We start from the raw sequence: 18,465 nt of genomic DNA on the forward strand, positions 1-18,465 counted from the left end.
GTGGGGACAGACTTTTTAGCAGAGCCTGTTGTGATAGGACAAGGGGCAATGGTTTTAAACTAAAAGAGGGGAGATTTAGACTAGATCTAAGGAAGAACTTTTTCCCAATGAGGGTGGTGAAACCCTGGCCCAGGTTGCCCAGAGAGGTGGTGGATGCCCCATCCCTGGAAACATCCCAGGTCAGGCTGGACGGGGCTCTGGGCAACCTGCTCTGGTTGAAGGTGGCCCTGCTCATGGCAGGGGTTGGACTACCGGGCCTTAAAGGTCCCTTCCCACCCAAACTGTTCTATGACTATGGGCTGCTGGGGCTCTGGCCCCTCTCAGTGCTGGTGGGTGCCAGCTCTGACCCCCTGCCTGGGCTTCTGGAGCAAAGGCCTTATCTCCAGCCAGGCAGGAGGTTGGGTCTCCACAGTGGGGTGCTGGCTTTCCTGCGGGACTGGGCTCTGCCCCACCGGTGGGAGCGGAGCTCCCAGCATCGGCAGCGCCCGGCTCGGCCCCAGCTGCCAGGAGTGCCCCGGCTGCTTTGCAGCTTATTAATCCCCGGAGCGCTGTAGCACTCGCCTCTCGCTTCGCTGATATGAAGTGATTTGTCATGTGTTAGAGTAACAAAGCAAAAGCCGCCGGCCCGGTGTCAGCCAGCACTGCTGGCAGAGGAAGGGCACGGTGTGGCTGGTGACTGCCAGATGCGGCGAGAGCCATGCTCTCCTCTGCCACCCGCTGTGGGTTTCACCTGCAGAGACGCGGTCTCGGGGAGCAAACGGCGCGGGAGCCTCTAAGCACGCAGGGCACTCTGTCAGGAGAAAAATATTAAGCAGCTGCAGGGCAAGGGGGCTGTTGTTGGAAATGCTGCTTTGCCACAAGCAACAAGCGCCGCCGCTGTAGCTCTCCCCGGCGGAGCCGTGGGGGCTTGTGCGGCACACCAGCGCTCCTTGCCAGCGAACCGTACCGCTGAGGGAAGGAGAGGGAGCAGGAGGCATCAGCCACCAGCGCAATAAGAAACAGTCTACAGAGGAGGAAAAGGAAGAGCTGGAGCCGCTTTGGGGAGCGTAAAAGGCTGCAAATCACCTCAAATGGAGAGTAAACAAATTGCTGTGTTCTGTAGTAGTTTGCAAAACCTAGAGGTGAGCTTTAAAAATAACAGGTTTTATTAGAAGAGATTAATTTTGCTGAGTTTATCTGAAATCTTAGGAGTGGGAGTCGGAGGAGAGGACACCGCTGGATCTGCGTGCAGGACACAGCAGCCCTGCGGCCGTGCCCCTGACCCCTGCTGCACGGAGAGACCCCTCCGCTGGGATGGTGAGGATACTCAGTGGGCTGGAGCTGGGCACTCCTCCCGCACCCTGGGGTGCTGCCCACGGCTTCATCCTGGACCCTGGTGGGTTTGGGGGCTGCTCTGAGGCCTGCCTGGGGAGGAGGATGTGTGCAGGGCAGTGGAGAAGCCCCTGGGCTCGCTTGCAAACGGGCTGAGCTTAACATGCAAGTCACCGCTGGGGAGGAACCGGTCTCATGAAAATGCCATTTCCACGCAGTCACTCTTCTGGCCATTATCCTGCTTCAGACAAAAGCAATTTACTCTGCCTGTAATAAAGCAGGGGTGATAACGAAGCTGAGAAGAGCTGTGACAGGCGGCCGTGTGACTGAGCAGGCCAGCCTCTCCCTGCCGCCCGCACTGAACCGCTGCCTGGGGACGGCGGCCACGGGGAGAAGCTCCGGGAGAGCTGCGAGGGCTGGAGTGCACTGGGAGAAACTGGCGCTGGGGCTCTGCGGGTGCGTCGGCACAGTCGGTTGTGCCGGAGGCCCGGCTGGGGGAATGCAGACGGTTCCCAGGCACCGGGGCACGGACCAGTGCAGTGACCGACGCAGCGACCTGCTCATGGGCAAGGCAAGAGGGTGGCCAGGGGAGCGGGCATCAGCCTCCCTGCCTGCAGCGCCCTGCCCTGCCCGGTGAGTGACGCCCAGCAAGAGAAACTGCGTGGGAAGATGCGTTTGCCTCCATGTGCACAGCTGGGAAGGGAAGGGGTGTCGCAGGAGGGACAGCATGGTGGCTCCTGCCCTGTCCCCGAGGGGCATGGCAGCACTGTGGCCTTGCTGCTGTAAGGACCTTACGACCCTGGTCCCCGCTGTCCCAGTGTGATGTGCCCCGTCAGCCATGGGGTGAAGTGTGACAGCAGCCTGAGCCCCATCAGCGTCCCGGCGAGCACGGCGTCTCATGCAGTGATGTGGTGACGGCTCCATCAGCCCCGAAACCAGATGGCTACTTGCCTTGTCCCAGCTGTGGTGAATCCAGTGAGGCTGGGCTACTCCTGCTTCCCAGAGGTGACGGATTCAAACAGTGCAGAGCACGTGCTAATAAATCCCTTGTCTGTCTGCAGCCTGTGCCTAGCTGGTGATGGCTGGTAACAAGAGGGGAGCTTCTTGCCAGGTTGGTTTGGGGCTGATACCAAGCTGCAGGACGGTGGCACAGGTTTCCCGCGGCAATGTTTCACTTGTACATCCCTGGCAAGAGGCGCAGCCTGTGACAAGCCCCGACAGCCCCATCCTGCTGGCTGCAGCGAGGGCAGGGAGAGGCAGTGGGTGGAGAGAGCAGAACAGATGGTTTGGGCAGGAGCACCATCGCGGCGCTGATGATTCATCACGTGAGCTCCAGCCGGTGCTGAAGGGAAGGCAGAGACGGGTTGGATGCAGTGTGTGTACCTGATGAATGAGTTTTATCAAGTGCTACAACAATCCAGAAAATTCTGCACCAACCCCAAGGGTGCTTTGGAGACCAGAGGTAATATTTCACCTTTCTGTCTCTCCTGTCTGCCCCTGTCAGATCCACTCTGAAGGGTTCTTTTGTACAAAATCCAACCTAATGTTAAGCACTGAATATATATTTAAAAAAGCATAAAAGGGTAAAAGCTGAATTGTAGCCCTGTCCTACCTGGTAAAAAGCTACTGACTTGTGTTTTTCCTGGAGAAGCAACCAGGAGTAACGCTGGAACAAAACCAGGGAGGCAAGGGGAGGTAATGTCAGCTAAGAGGAGTGTGGGCATCACTGGCAGTCCCTTTGGTCCTAACAGCTGAGATATAGACACATTTTTCGACACTCACCCGGGATCCGCAATGGCGATGCACAAAGCCTGTTCCAACTCACAATCCGTTTATTGCTTTAGTTTTTGCATTGCTGAGCTTGCTTCCAAATTTACAGTCAAGATCTGTCACTTTGCTTTACTAGCACAACACTTGCACCAGCTGCCTGAAGTAGCTCTGGCTGAAGCTGACGAATCCAGGAGACGGCGTGGTCCGAGAGCAGTCGAGTAAAGCAGCACCTGCAGAGTGTCTTTGAGGATGGAGCCTGGAGGACCCGGGAGCCAGAGTACACTATCACAGCTTCCAGGCAAGCGGTGAGCCTGTGCCGGTTCTGGAGGGGAGGTGCTTTGGCAGGGGCCCCAAAGACTCATCGTCCTCTCTGCTCACTGCATTGCACTGTACCCACTCAAGCAAACCGTGGCACTGCCGTGGTACCACAGTGCTCAGACCTAATGTCACTGCCTTGCATCGCCTGACCACGTACGCACCCACCTGGGAGACCATACTGGGGCACTGGTAGATACTTCATCTAATTCTTTTTGGGTGGGCATTAGAAATCTGAGAGGTCTAAGAAATGGCCTGCGAGATGGCAGGCAATCTGGGAATGAGGAGGAGTCTTAAATCACTTGCAAGGTGTAAATCAGGGCTGGCCATTTTTCTAAAGAATCTCTTGCACTCAGTGGTGAGAATCGGGGAGCAGAACTCAGGCAGCAAGTCTTAGCAAACTGCAAACTACAAGGAACAGCCTTGATGCTTCCAAAAGGATGTCATTCTTGCCAGTAATACTGCTGAGGAATTTATTGGAAATGCATTTTAACTTTTTCTGCTATTAACCACTTTTAAAAAGAAAAGGTTTTAAAGGCACCCCAAACAGGATTCCCTTCCTGGGAAGGGTTAAGGCCAGAAAAAGCTTTTGTGTCGAGCTGGCAATCATCCGAGAACAGGAGGGAATATCACAGTTGCAAGGAGGTCAGAGGGGTGTGGGGGTGCTGAAGGGGCACCACCCAAGGATTGAGTGTTGGGAAGTAATTTCTGGAAAATTACTCTCTCTTGTGCTGAAGAACCTGAAATAGGTGGGCTATGACCCTTGGACTTCTCTCCAGCACCATGTGCAGAGAAATAGAAGCCAGGAGGAATCAGGGCAATGTACCCATCTGATCCCCAAACACTGTTTAAAAAAAATAAGACTTCTACCCAACGGGGAGGGTGTCTTGGCCAGTACCCCACACTGGGCCATCCTTCCTTTGCCCCCAGAATGATTTGGGGCCTAAATGACAGGATTTTCCCAGGTAAACACTATCCTGGTGGTTCCTCTTTCCCACCCAGCTGCCGTGTAGGCCTGTCAAGGAGCTGGCTCTGGGGTGCCAGCCCATGGCGTTGCGCTCTCCCGCTGCTGCAGCCTCTCCAGTAGCAGCAGCACGTTGTCGGTGAACTCGTTCCGCTGCCTCCCCATCCCACTCAGCTTCACGGGCCGCAGGCTGACATGGGGGGGCTTGTACTGGTGAGGGCAGCAGACCTCGTTCAGGAGGAGCCAGGTGCTGTCAGGGTCCATGTGCATTAAGTGGAGGAAAACGCTTTGGAAAACAGTGGGAAGAAAGGAAAGAAGAGTAAGGAGAAGGCCTTTTGATCGGCACCCAACAGGGTCATTAACAGGGAGCTGTGGAAAGCTTTGATGTTGTCTGCAACATCTGACAGTTGAACAGACTTGGAGGCTCATTAGAGAGAGCCATTAAAATGGCTGTGCCCAAGAGAAGACAGTTCAGTGGTTTCACATCACCGGCAAGTGGGAGAAAAATAGTTATTATGCTACACAGTTAAGTTATCAACATCAGACAAGCAGCTGGTGAATAACTGACCCAGGCTTTGGTCTCGGCACCATGGGCTGCTGCTGGCAAAAGCCTTTATAAATCAGCCTGTCCCAAGTGCTGGAGGGGTGGCTGCAGAGTATTGCATCCATCCAGCATGTTTAGGACAATTGATCTTGCAGAGCTCTTAAAGAGCTGTCTATATTGTTCACCACTCTCTCTGGTTTTTTTTGGGAGTGAGGAGGTCAACCCATCTTGCCTTCTGTCCCTTTTCAGAGGTGGTAAAAACAAAGGTATTTCTGGACAGCTGTCCAGGCTGGGCCACAAGTGAAGTTGAATACTGCATGGAGGGCTTTTTGCTTATGTGAGGTCTACCCTCATCCCAAGCCCTTACTAGCTGCCTCCACATTTTCTTCCTTCTGTACAGCACCTTTCAAAAAGTAGGATTTTCTTTTTAAAAAATAAGCCTTCATTAACAATAGAATGGAGGAGGAGAGGAATTACAACTTCCTCTAATGCTTTACTGCTGTGTTGATGGTTTTCACTTTGAATTTCAATACCCTAGGTAAGATGAGGGATTTGACTTTTGAGTATGCACTTCACACTTTTGACTCCAGCTGTGAGCTGCTGTAACAAAGGTGCTGTGGACAGTCTTGCTGGAGAGCAGGAAGCTCCTAGGAGCAAAAGAGCAAACGGCTGATCTGCACGACCTACACTTACTCATTTCTTCCTGCCAATTCTCATTGTTTGTAACCTTTGGGCTTGGCTGGGTCTGTGTCAGGGTTTAATGCACAGAAGGTGTATCGGGCTTAACTGGTATTATGTTCTCTGGCTGTGCCATGTACAAAATTAAACTAGAATTTGTGCCCTGACAGCACTGCAAGGCCTCTTCCTGCATGGTGCCGAGTACTCTGTGCTCCCCTGGAGACAATGAGCACCAAGGGTACTCAGCACTCGCCAAACTTGCAGGTCAGCTTTCAAGACCTCAGTAAATGCCTAGCCACACATCTTCAGGTATCTAGTTTCTCCTGAAGTCATGGAGGAGAGCAACAGCTGGGTGAGGTAATGTGAAATCAGAGGGTAGGTCAGTCTCTGTTCCCCCAAGAAGCACAGGACAGAACTCCCCTCTCTAAAATCGAAGATCATCTACAAAAGCCACACAAAATCCAGACCTGATTGCTATCAAAACTTCTCCCTGAAGAACTCTTATCCCTAAAGTGAGCTTGTTTCCTATGTAGAGCAGGCAGAAATCCCTTTTAGAAGCTCTCCTCTGAAACAGAGTGCAGTGCCATGGGTAACCTGAAAAAGCAGAGAAATGAGATGGAGGCACTAGAAAGCTTCCTCATCTCTTCACAGTACCCCGAGCAGCCAAAGTTGTTGCTTTTGCCTGTCTGCCATTGACCACTTGCCTGTCTCTCAGTGCAGGTCCCTGAACAGCAATGAGGGAAGGCATTGCCCCTGCAAGTTGCTGGCAGTGTCCCCTCCTGAATGTGCTTGCAGTGCCTGTCTGTCTGCTCCAGAGGAACCCCGCGTGAACGTGCCCCAAAGCCGTAGCTGAGCTTGGCAACAACTGCCTCAGCAAAGGGCCTTCTTTCCAGGGGAGAGCCAGATGCAGGCGGGCTCCCGGGGCTCTCCGCTCCCTGGCTTTGTTATTGCCGCTCTGCTGACTGGCGAAGGGAGAACTGGCCTGAGCCGAGTGCCAGCCTCCCAGGTGCCAGCCTGAGTGAAGTGCAGGCAGGCTTGCTGGGGCAGGGTCTAGAGCTCGCACCTGCTGACGGCCCTGCACCAGCTCTGCAAGCTCTGCCGGCTGCCAGTGCCCTCCTGGCGCTCGCTTGGCCACGACAGAGCGAGCGTGCTGCTGTCTGCCTGCCAGCAATCAGTGGGCCCCGGTGGCTTCCCCTAGCTTATGATGGGCTGCTGCTGGTGGGCAGCTGCACAGAAATAATCCCTGCTCCTTACAGCTGGGGTGGATAGGACTGGGCAAGAGAGATGCATTGCTGGGAAGGAAACATGGGAACAGGGAATGCTACTCAGCTGGCTTCTGCTTCTCCAGCACACGCACAACTTTACCTCTTGTATTCACAGCAAAGATACCCTGCTCTCCAACCTCGTCCCAATCAGCTGCTCTGGAGAGAGCAACCCTCAAGAGATGAGCTGGTCTCTGCAGAACTCCACTGCTTCTTGTGCCGTAATGGCCTGAGGCCCGTGATTATCTCCTGATAACCTGGAGTGCTGTGCAGCTTAAAGAACAACTTGACTTTTACATTTTCAAACTAGCTCTGGGGTAGTTTCTAAGCAACCTGTTTCCATGGCAAAGAATCCTGGGGTTAATCCAGGTTTGTTTTCTGTTGTTGTGGTTTTTTTTTTAACTTAAATATCATTTTATTGAATTTTGCCTTGTGCAGGTGGCTGTTTTAGTGTACTTTAGCCCAGCTTGGGAATGACGGCTGTCAATAAGTATCCAATAAACTACACAATCAAACCAAAAAAGGTATGCTGCATAATCAACTTTGGTATCTAAAAAGGTCCAAAAATAGCTCGTATTTGTTCCAGTTGTGCTACACAACTTATTTTACTAGCACAGAGCAGAGTTTGGCTATTCTGTTGCCTTGGCTTTTCACAAGCTCTAAGCAAAGCCATGGCACAATGAACAGGCTGGCAAAAGGACAAGTCTTGCTGGCTTTGGTATCTCTGCTGAATGTTTAACTAAATACAGTTCACCACAGACTTCAGTAAGAACTGAGGAAATGATTGCTGCATCCTGGGAAAAAAACCCATTCCTATCCAGACTGTTGACCGAAAGGTCAAATGGTAAACTTCACAGGCTGTAAACACTTACTAGGAATTAAGTGTTAATTTCAAAACAGTCACTTCAAACTGAAAAAATGCGGAACTATTTGTCAACACTTTGCACAGGCCAATGACAATTTCTTAATCACTTTTCCTTCAACTTTTCTTTTTTCCCCCCAAAGTGAAAAGCTTCTCAGGGATGATGCAACCTAATAAACTGATGAGAAGCTCCAATTTACATATTGTGACTTTCAGTTTACACCCCCTGCCTTGTTCCCAATGCTTGGCCCCATACCACCATGCCTCAGCTGCTCAGTTGTTTCTGGTCACTTTACCCACAGTGGCACTGGCTTATTTTCAATGAAAGCAAAGATGTATCTAGTGTTCCCCAGCCTTCCTGAATGCCTCTTCAGTATTTTTTTTCCTCAAGCTTTGGATAATATTCCTCTCCTGGAATATTCCCAGCAGTCATTTAATAATAAAGCAAATTGTCCCATTTTCTCTTCTTCAGACATGCTGGAGTTCTTTTTTTCCCAGCATCTATTTTTGCCTGTTGAGTATTGCATAGAGCTGCAGTTACAAAATTCACTTACTCCCACTGGTTCATCTAATAAAACTACAGGGTCCCATAAATGGGATTAAGCAGGCTCCTTGGGGCATGATAACATCCTTGGAAGACAGCCAAAATTTTTTTTTTTATTTGTGGCTCCAGTGAGTTGGCCAAAAATTCTTGCTTAGCCCTTTGCATACCTACAGAATCTTCACTTAGTTGGTACAGGGAGTTAGGGAGTTACTGGGGCTGCAACTGACTTTGTAAGACCTGACCTTGTTCTTGGCAGGTCACAGCTCATGAGTTGAGTATGAATCCAAAAAGCTGAGCAAAGGCCAGTTAGTATAAATCAATATCAAAACATCTTTTTACCTTGTATGATTTCTGCAGTGATAAAGCTGAGTTATGTGAGGTATGTTGGCATTCATGCTGTGGCTAAGATTAGTTCTAGCCTATCTGTTTTAAAATGCAGAATTTTTCATGTATCAGTCTGATAAAGTTGCCCTTGCCTAGATGGAAAGGGCCTTACATGTGACAACCTGTGTCAGTTTGCAGGATTACTTTCAGGAATGTGGAGAGCAAAGAAAAGGACTGGAGCTTACAGGAATCTGGTGGTTAAGCAGCTGGAGAAAGGAAACTGAAGCACGGCTGAGAAGTGAGCCTTACCCTGGTGCTGGAGCCGACTGTTATGGTGCAAACGAATTTTGACTTTTCCAAGCTGAGACCTCTGATGTGTACTATAGTTAAAAGTGATGGTGATATGTTTAACTCTGATCCAGGTTCCAAGACCAGGGATCAGACGGGATTAAATGAAAAAAAGAACAAAAAAGAAAGGAAACTACAACTACCGCCATATGCCATATACATGGTTACTATCAGGCCGGACATGATGCACGCCTCGGTGCATGTATGTGTCTGGCCAACAGAGCTGTATGTGAGATAGCTGTCCACGTGTAATGTATGGTGCAACAAAGGCATAGGGGAAGCAGTGTAATATACAACATTTTCCCCTTGAAATAGAATAAAAAATAATATAAAGGAGAAAAATGTTACTTGCCCTGAACTTTGCTGCCCTTTTTTCTCCAGTAACAGTGAGCTTGCTTACAATATAGCTTCTAATGACCCTATCATATCATAGGGTTAATTCAGTATTTTCCCCACCCCTGCTGGGGGGGGGGGAAATTGCACAGCTTTTCAGACTGTTTTGTTAATGATTTAAAAGCTCAAGATTCCAAATATCTAGATAAATCCCGGTGTTCTGCTTTCCATTGCAGCATTGCTTACACAGATGAACGTTTTATTGTATTAAGGGTATGCAAGCCTAGAGCAAAGAACCCCTTTGCAGAACAAATGCTGCTGAAGCCTGCTGCGATGCAATAAAAGCCACGAAGGTAAAAATAAACCTACTCTCACCAGCGCAGGAATACAAACAAAGGTACAGCTACGGCTTCTGAGAGCGCTCTCCCTCTAAACTGCTGCCCAGCCACACAAAAGACCTTCAACAGCCTGCACCTCCAGGAGGCCTGCGCTCAGGTGAAAGGGAACAGGCAGCTTTTCCCTTTTCCACAGCCTGCCCTCTGAAATCCACAGTGCCTTGAACCTGCTCACCACGGGTTTCCTCCCCCCTCAGGGGAGGGGAGCGTTGGCCACACAGACAGAACGGGGCTTTTACCCCGTCCTTCAGAGGTGCATGGCTTTCTTACTCACTTCCCATGTTCTGTAACTGGACTTGTTTTGTCTGCTGAAACCTCTGGCCTTGTTTCCACGTGACAACATACAATGATAGTGATTTCTTATCCTGACAGCAGGAACATGTTGAGCAGGATTTTGAACACCAAGCAGCAAAGTATGTCTGTCAACACTTCATAGAGCTGATGTGTGTTCACCTAAACTGTCTGTGCTCTTTTAACCTCTCCCAGCCTTCTCAGAGCAAGACTGGTGCCAAGACTGACAGCTTCCCAAACAAACTCCTGTTTGTCTCTCCACCTGGCAGAGCCTGGGTTGACGTGATCAGAGGACCCCAGGGAAAATGGAAGGATAACAGAAGTAAATCCCCCAGCCTGCAGAAGGTATTATGTGATAAAATACATGGGAATGTCTGGCATAGCTGTCTCCCCCTCTGCACTCTTATGCCACCAGTGGGCCAAGAGCCCCAAGTGTTCTAGCATACGAGGCAGTTAGAAAAAAGCAAGTAGCACATCTTCCCCCTCTGTCCCCAAATGCATTGGCAGGTAATATGAAAGTCAACTGTAACTTGTGAGCAAGCTAACCTCTCTAGCTCAATTTGGGTAGTAACTGATACTTTACCAGAGAAAGCAGTTAACTTCCATGAGAGACCCTGTTGTACAGGACTCAAAACATGCCAGAGGAGAGATGGGAAAGGTGCAAAAGGAAAGGGGTTACCGTGCTCCCTCTGTCCCGTGTTACTTGTACACCTGATACACCTGCATTTAAGAGACATTACCTCTGGGCAGCTTCTTGCAATTTCATGGGTTGCTTGGCGCTGAGGTAAATCAGGCAGGCATCTGCCACTTTATTCAGGTCACTCTCGCCTGCAGAAATGGAACAGAAAAGAAGGGTAGGAGGTAACCCACTCAGCGGCTGCTGCCTAACAGAATCAGCTCTAAATTGGCAGCAAGTGGCTTCTGAGCCTTTGAACTGTCTGACCCAGAGCTCTTCTGACCTCGCCTCTTAAGCATCTTGCTGCAAAGCTAGGAAAGCAATCAACGGCGTCAAGAGAGGAAAAGAAAAACTAGCCAGCAACCCTTCTCCTTCATCAAAGTCAGCTCCAGAAATTTAACCTAGGAGAATTTCCGAGAGTTTCATTCAGTAGGAGAATGTGATGTGCTGCATTTAAAGGGTCTCCCAGAGAGATGCCCCAAAATGGAACCAGTCAACTTAGGCATAAGTCTTATACAGGCTCCAGTTCTTCAGTTAATTAAGAACAAAGCATGGCCCAACAGGCCTAGCTGCAGCAACCCAGGCACTTTGCTTTATACCCACTTCTGATGCAGAAGCGAGATGAGCAGCTAGATTCTGCAAGGTGCTGGGAATCTTCTCTCTCATTTGTCTCTTGGGGAGTAAAAAGCCACCAGCCCCTCTTTACAGAGCTCTCAAAGAGGACAGATTAAGGCCCAGCAGGACCCAAATGGAATGAGGCTGGAGATCAGGAAATCAATCCCATGGGGCAGCAGAAGGATAAGAAGCAAGTGTCGGCCTGGTCAGTTGAGATGAAAGGAGAAGAGGCAAGTTTGGCAGAGATCTCATACAAGCTGTACTTTCCCTGGTACTCACCCATGTCCAACTTCTCGCACAGAGAACCCAGTCCCTGCAACACAGCCAGCTGCAACTTGAAGGCAAGCGTGTGGTGGTACACAGGCCCGGCTCTGGCACTTGCTGGGGCTTGGCTGAGGAGGGAACTGATCAGCTTAGGCAGGACGTCTTTGGAGAACCTCTGCCTCAGGAAGTCCCCACATTTTTGAGCCAGAGTACACAGCACCTAGTGGAGAAACGTCAGTTACTGGAGGATAAGTGCACAAACAGGTCTGGGAGGAGCTCAGCAATCCTCACCGGCTCGGGGGACAAGGTATTCATTTGCCCTTGGTAATTTCTTTTGCAGTTGAGAGCAACGTGATCACACCTATCACAGCTTCGCATAAGAGCAGAAGGCGAATGCTTGATGGAGAGGCCAGGTGACCTGCTCCCTGCTCTTCAGTTTCATGCGGCTAACATCCTGGGACTGCCCTTCTCTCATTAGCACAGTAAAGGTAGGAGTAGCTTATGAAGTCTTCGTGAGAATTGCTGGAGAAGCCTCTGATGGAACATGCCATTAAAGTATAAATCACCTCTGTGGTGGAAACAGTCCATCTTCACAAGCACGCCAGAGAACAGGAAGGCCAAGTGGCTACAGCATAGGATACCCAGCATTATCAGTGTGTGCCCAGGCTAAAAACCAAACTGGCCTAGAGAATGGCCTTAAGTACGTGTAAAAACGAAGCGGGGACCCATGGCGCCAACCCACATGGCCAGAACACAGTCCTCTCTTGGAACTTCACTAAGCTCATAGTCTTAGTGTGCAGGACTGAGATGATGGTTACGTTGTATTTGGCTTACACCGATACTACACTTCGTGTTCTGAGATTTCGGAAGGAAGACACTCCTGGCAGATTTCTTGTAACAAACCCCAATCTCAGTGCTAACTGTAATGATCCCTTGAACTTTTCAAGATTTAATTAGTTTTTGTGTAGCAATCTCTCCCTTCTTTTATGGTAGGCACATGTGAGGTATGGCTACTCCAAAATTCTAGTGTATGGCTTCTTGAATTTGAGAAATCAAAACTCTCCTTTTATTCACACTGACGCACTGAAGGATTCTAAAATGAATCTCATTTTGTACAGCAGAGGAAGCCCTGTGAAACCCTGGGGCTGGCAACCTCTGGAAACATGCTTTATTGTCCAGCTTGTGAGTCAGGAAGAGAATGCAATCAGTTGACGTGGTCAGGAGCTCTTTAATAGCATTATTATGAGGCTAAGTCGTTGCTTAACCTCTCCCCTCCCATGCCGATGCCTCAATCGTGAAACAATCCCTTCTCTTCAGTCTAAAACTTCCAGAGGGGGGTCCTGAGACTGCGGCTCCAGCAAGGGCAAGTTGCACTATATGGTGCCTCTGACAGCTGCTTAGGCTGTCAAAGAACTGTTTTCCTCTTCCCTGCAATAACCGCTAATATTGCTGTTTCCCCCAGGAACAGTGTCAAGGTTTTATCTGTGGACAAGCTGCAGTGGGAGTGGTACAAGCCTACCCACTGCAGGGTGGTGACCCTGTGTTCCCAACCACATTTAAAAGTCATTCCACAAGCTCAATGCTTCTCTCACAGGCCACAGCAATGCCTGAGCCGCTTGCCTTCTAAGCACCAGCTTGAAGGCTGTTGGCAGAGATTCGCTGCTGTACCTTGAAGGCTCTGAGCACTGCCAGAGGGTCATCACTAATCAGCCGGGTGACGAGAGCTGGCCAGACACGATGAGCCATGGGAAGCAGATGGTTTCCGTGAGGATGCAGCACAGTTACAGAGAGCTCCAGCACGTCCAGGACCTGGGCAGGATGGGTAGGGAACAGACTTTCAGCGTGCTGCAGTGCCAGCAGCGCCAGGCATTCAGGTGGATCCCCAGTGTCACAACGAGGAGCCAGCAGAAAGAAAGGTTTTAATACAAAAGGGTACAATTTTACCTCAGCATGAACTGGGATAAGAGAACATGGAGCACGGGCCTGTTCGGAAAGGGACAAGTAGCACAGTGACATTAACTCGTGCTGGGCTACAGATCCAGGCTGGAACCAGGGCGTGATTCCCAGCCTGATCCTGCAGGCTGAGCTGTGCACTAGGACCCTACTGCTCCTGTGGCACGGCAGCAGGATCACCTGGTAGGGCTGGGGCCTCTGCGGTGAGAATCTGGGTTGCGCCTCACTGCCGCATTTTCTGTCTCGCTTTCAGTTCAAAAGGAGGCCACCTTCAAAGGATTTTCATAATTAAAAAAAAACAACCCAGGCTTTTAGCTCTGCTTATCGTCACTCCAGCAACTTCAGAAATGTTCATCAGTCTGTGAACTACAGTCTGAGGAGGGGGGATGGGAGGCCTAGATGGGAGAAAGATGCTTCTGCTTCCTCCACCAAAGGCTGAGGCACAAGACTTGGCTATCATAAGCATCAAGGGAAGGTGCCTGACACGAAGCCAGCCTTAAGATTCTGTTCAGCCTGGCTGTCATTCCTAAACCAGACTACTCCCAGAAAACTGCCCCTTTCTCTCACCAACACTGGGAGGGTCTGTTCTGAATTAGCATATGGCAGCACTAACCTCATTACAGCAGGAAGCCCAACACGCATCGTGCACATGTTGATGAACTACCAGCCCCCTTCATGGGCACCACCTGTCCCCTCAAAGCTGGCGTTTACTAACCTTCAGCCGCACTCGGAGGTTCCCGTCTGACAGCAAGTGGATGCATCTCTCCAGCACATCTTTGGCCAGTTGAGCATGGCTTGGCAGCAGCGTTTCTCCTTCTGTGTCAGAGTTGTTTGGCTCCAGTTTAGCAAGTGGGGGAACCTCATCTGGAAGACAAAATCATTACTGAAGCAATGAAAATGACTTGGGAGTTCTGGGAGGTCATAATACCTACCCACAATTACTCTGCAAATTCCCAAGTGAGGCCTTTGGCATTTTTTAACATATTTAGATGTAGTTAAGCCTATGCTTGATTTCTGTGAATTAAGTGTCAGAATCAGTTAAGAGTGTGGGACTAGGGAAGGTTTTCTTTCTTTACTGGACAATGCAGTTGGTCTGACATTTGCAGTCTGTCCTCACCGTGGACTTATTTCCCATTGATTTTTATTAAAAAGGAAAAGACTGGGTATTTAAAGATGAAGTATTTAAAGGTCAGGATTGCAGCATAGCCCAGTAAAGACTATAAAGTTCCCTATATGAATGTCTGCAGGGCCTGCCAAGGCCAGGTGAGAAGGGAGTGGTGGCATCATTAGCCAGGAGAAAATGGTACAGGGATTCCCAAGGGAGGCTGAAGAAAATGCAGTAGGATCCTGGAAAAAGGAAACTTTGGGCCCTGAACTGAAAGGGCCTGTTATGAGGTAAGGAGAAACACCGTGTGCTTGTGTCTTAGAGCTAGACAAGCCTTGATCTGCAAACAGTTCACTTCCCCCCGCCCCCATGCATAGAATAAAGCAAGAACACCCAGCAGCACCCTACATGAGCTAAGGTCAGCTCAAAGCAGACCTGAGACTGTCAGGAGTGTGCTAGGCTTTAGGCATGGTCCCAAGTCCCCCACCTGACAAAAGGAAACCTCAGAGGTCACTGTCTTTCTCCAAGTTCACAGAATCATGGAATCATTAGTTTGGAAAAGACCTTAAAGATCATCAAGTCCAACTGTCAACCCAACACCACTATGGCCACATACTCTTCTCCAGTCATGCACAGTACTGACCTGTATCCTCATCCCCTGTGTCAGGAAGATTGCCCTCTGCGATCTGCTTCTGTCTGATATAGTCGAGAAAGAATCGCTCCACTTCTTGCCTTGTCAGCACCTGCTGCCCCTGGGATAAAGTCCTGCCCTGCCACTTGGCAGTCTGCCTTTGTTGCTGTTCCTCACCACAGGATGATCCAAACCACTGGACTGCAAAAAAGGAACTGGTATGTCACCCAGCAATCACGATCCCCTCCTCCAAGTCAACAAAGTACCACATTCCTTGAGAGATGAATATGACTCTCCAGTCTCATGGGACTGAACTACAGAATCGGGCACCTGCTGTCACATCACTGTGACCTCCCTGATGGTATGAGAATGTTAAAACCCTGATATAAAAAGGAACACACTCCATGTGTTTCTACAGAACATTTATGGGAGTAGTAAATTCATCCTTTCTCACCCACTACAGGCCATGTTCCTGCAAGTCTGCAGGCCAGACAAACGGAAACGGGTTATAGAGAGGGAAAGCTATTGGCAATCTTTGCTTGAGAACTGGCCCTCCAAGCAAAGCAAAGTTGCCATCACGCTGCAGTACCTCAGCTACTTGAAATCTCCCATGTCAAGTTGAAAAGTCAAAGACAAGTACCCTTAGTTACAGTAAGAATGAATTGTGCAGAGTAAACATCATTTCGATACCTAAAGCTGTCATTACTGAGTGGAGGACCCTGAGGAAAGTGGAAGCCTGGTTGTTGTAAGAGTGATCTAGCGTAGACAGGACATCTTGGATAACATCTTCGACCAGTGGCAGCAAGCTGGCATCTGAATGCTTCAGCATAGTGTCCAGGACCTGGGAAGCATGTGGCTGATGTGCCAGCTGGCGCAAATTCAGGGAAATCCCATTCACCAGATAGTCAGAATTCTCATTAATCAAACACCGCAAGGAGTCATAACCGCAGGCCTCGCATATGTCTACCAGTGTCCCCAGGGCCGTTTCACTGATGAGCAGAGTCTTGTCACCAGCCTTCTCCAACACAGGGTAGAGAGCTGAAAGCAGAAGCAACCGGAACTCCTTCCCAAGGACAGCAGCGAAGCAGCCGACGCCTTCTAGCTGTATGCAGATCTGCCAGATATTGCTGTTCATGGTGCGGGTCGTTACCTGCGGCTCTGGGGGGGACGGAAGGAGAATGCTGCTGCACACGCCTCCTGGATGGGCAGCAAGTCCTGAACATTGCACAGAGTGCTGATGGCTGATTTCTTCTGTATCAATGCTAGTGATCAAATACCAGTTCGCCTGGTCTGTGTATTCATCAAGAATGGACATTATGGACCCTTTGAGATCATCCATGTTCAGTGAAACTTCCCTTTCCTGAAGGACATCTACTCCCATTCCAGCAGCTCCTGCAATCAGCTCATTGAGGGCCATCGCTGCCTGCTTTCGGTACATGCCAGATTCACAGTATAGCCCCATGAAATGATCCACAAGCAAATAGAGGTTCCCGTAGTAGCCAAGAACACGGCAAACCTGCTGAAGGAGTTGGAAAACTTTCTCCTCTGTGAAGAAGCGGAAGTATTTCTTCTGACACCTGCCCTTCTGCACACCATGCTGCAAGAAGCCCGAAGGTCCGCATGTGCTCTCGCAGCCCCAGCGTCTGTCTTCCACAATCTTCACATCCGTCACGTCCAGCTCCATAACTTGCATCAGCGCTTTGGACAGACGGTGGAGGTGGGATACGGAGTTGAGAACAATGTTGATCTTGGGGCCCAGCAGCTTCAGATAGCCAAGCAACAAACTCAAAGTGGAAACCTTGCCCATGTCATCCTGAGAGTTCATCAGGCGAGGAAGAGCTGTGGCAAGGGAATGGAGGTTCTCAGAGAGGACGTCAGCAAGAGCCCTGTTCTGTGCTACGATCCTCTGCTCTGCAATGCTTTGCAGAACCTCGTTACACCTGCTTTGGACTTCGCTGTTTTCATCATTCACCAGCCCAACCAAGGCTTTTAAAAGATGACTGAACGAGTCCACCAGCGACTGACTGCAGTTCCTCAGTAAGTGGTGGACCAGTTCCACCAGCTCCAGTCTCACTTTCCAGTGGGGGTGAACTGAAGAAAATTCAACCATTTTACGCAGAAGGAGAGAGATTTTTTCAGCAGTACTTTTACTCCAGTCAGGTCCTCTATGGACCATTAGTTCTGATATTCTGCTTTGTTCCACTGGCAGCTTTTCTTTATTCTTTGGGATTCTGGCTAGCTGTGCATCAGCCATTACCAAGCCAACAATCAGATAAAAGAGTCTGATGGCAGAAACAGTGGGTTTGTGACCTTGTTTGATGTCTCCAGTAATAACCCGAGACAGTGTAATGGAAATCCCAGGCAGAAAAGAAGCAAACAAATCCCCACATCGCTGTGCCTCGTCTTCACCCAGGCATCGATGCTCCTGGCAGTCACACTGCAGAACTAGGACCTGTAAGCACTTCAAAGCAGAGATCTTAATTTGCTTTGCTTTTTCTTGCTCTGCTAGGCCCAGAAGCAAAGATACAGCAAATCCTAAGAGAGGAAGGGTAGAAGGTTGATAGAGAGACAAGATAACATCCCCATAAGCTGAATGCATCAGGGTGTGGAGTGCCTGGATTACAGCCAGCTTTAACTCCTCTGACAGCGAGACTGGTTTGCTTGAGCCAGAAGGGGGGGAGAGGCACGTACAGAGCTCAGAGAAAAGCTCCTGCAGGAGCTCCTGCTTCTTCACACACGTTGCTGCAAGGATGGAGGAAATGCAGTGCACCACGCTCTGCACCAGGCGCTCCTGCTTGGGCCCCGGTACCTTCAGGGCAAAGCGCAGGGGGAAGAGGACGTACTCCTGCAGCTCCTGCAGGGCCGAGGTGCTGACCGCGGCCAGGTGGGCCTGCAGGCGCGCCACGTTCTCCACGGTCTGTGCCCTCGTCAGCTGCACGCAGACGGGGCGCAGGGCCCCGAAGGCCTCCTGCGGGGTGTCGAAGACGGCCATGCTCAGGCGGCACCGGCTGGGGGGCCACCGGGGGCTGTCACGGCGCAGAGCCGGGCGGCAGCGGCCCACAGCCTGCGCCCCGGTGCGGCCTACATGGGCTCCCACGCGGGGCTGCGCCCGCCGTGCTCGCGGCCGGGCCCGGGCCCGGGCCCGGGGCGGCCCCTGAGGACCGGCGCGCCTACCTGCTCCCGTAGCGGGGCGGCCACGTGCAGGAAGTGACGTTACGAGACCCTGGACTGTCAGCGCGACAAAGCGAATCCACCACAAAGCAGCGGAGGTAGTCCTGCG

General features: G+C 50.5%; 1 protein-coding gene across 1 annotated transcript; it reads right to left on the reverse strand.

Moving 5' to 3' along the window:
• Positions 1–4,414: 4,414 nt before the first annotated feature.
• Positions 4,415–18,177, reverse strand: TTI1 (TELO2 interacting protein 1; the record flags this gene model as incomplete). The annotated part of the gene is made up of 7 exons (XM_082007127.1): positions 4,415–4,646; positions 10,682–10,769; positions 11,512–11,716; positions 13,165–13,305; positions 14,165–14,313; positions 15,198–15,386; positions 15,876–18,177. The coding sequence occupies 7 exons, from the start codon at positions 18,175–18,177 to the stop codon at positions 4,415–4,417; spliced, it is 3,306 nt and encodes a 1,101-aa protein (XP_081863253.1).
• Positions 18,178–18,465: the final 288 nt, after the last annotated feature.

The sequence above is a fragment of the Phaethon aethereus genome (genome assembly GCF_964289735.1).
Source record: "Phaethon aethereus genome assembly, chromosome: 16".
Taxonomy (NCBI): domain Eukaryota; kingdom Metazoa; phylum Chordata; class Aves; order Phaethontiformes; family Phaethontidae; genus Phaethon; species Phaethon aethereus.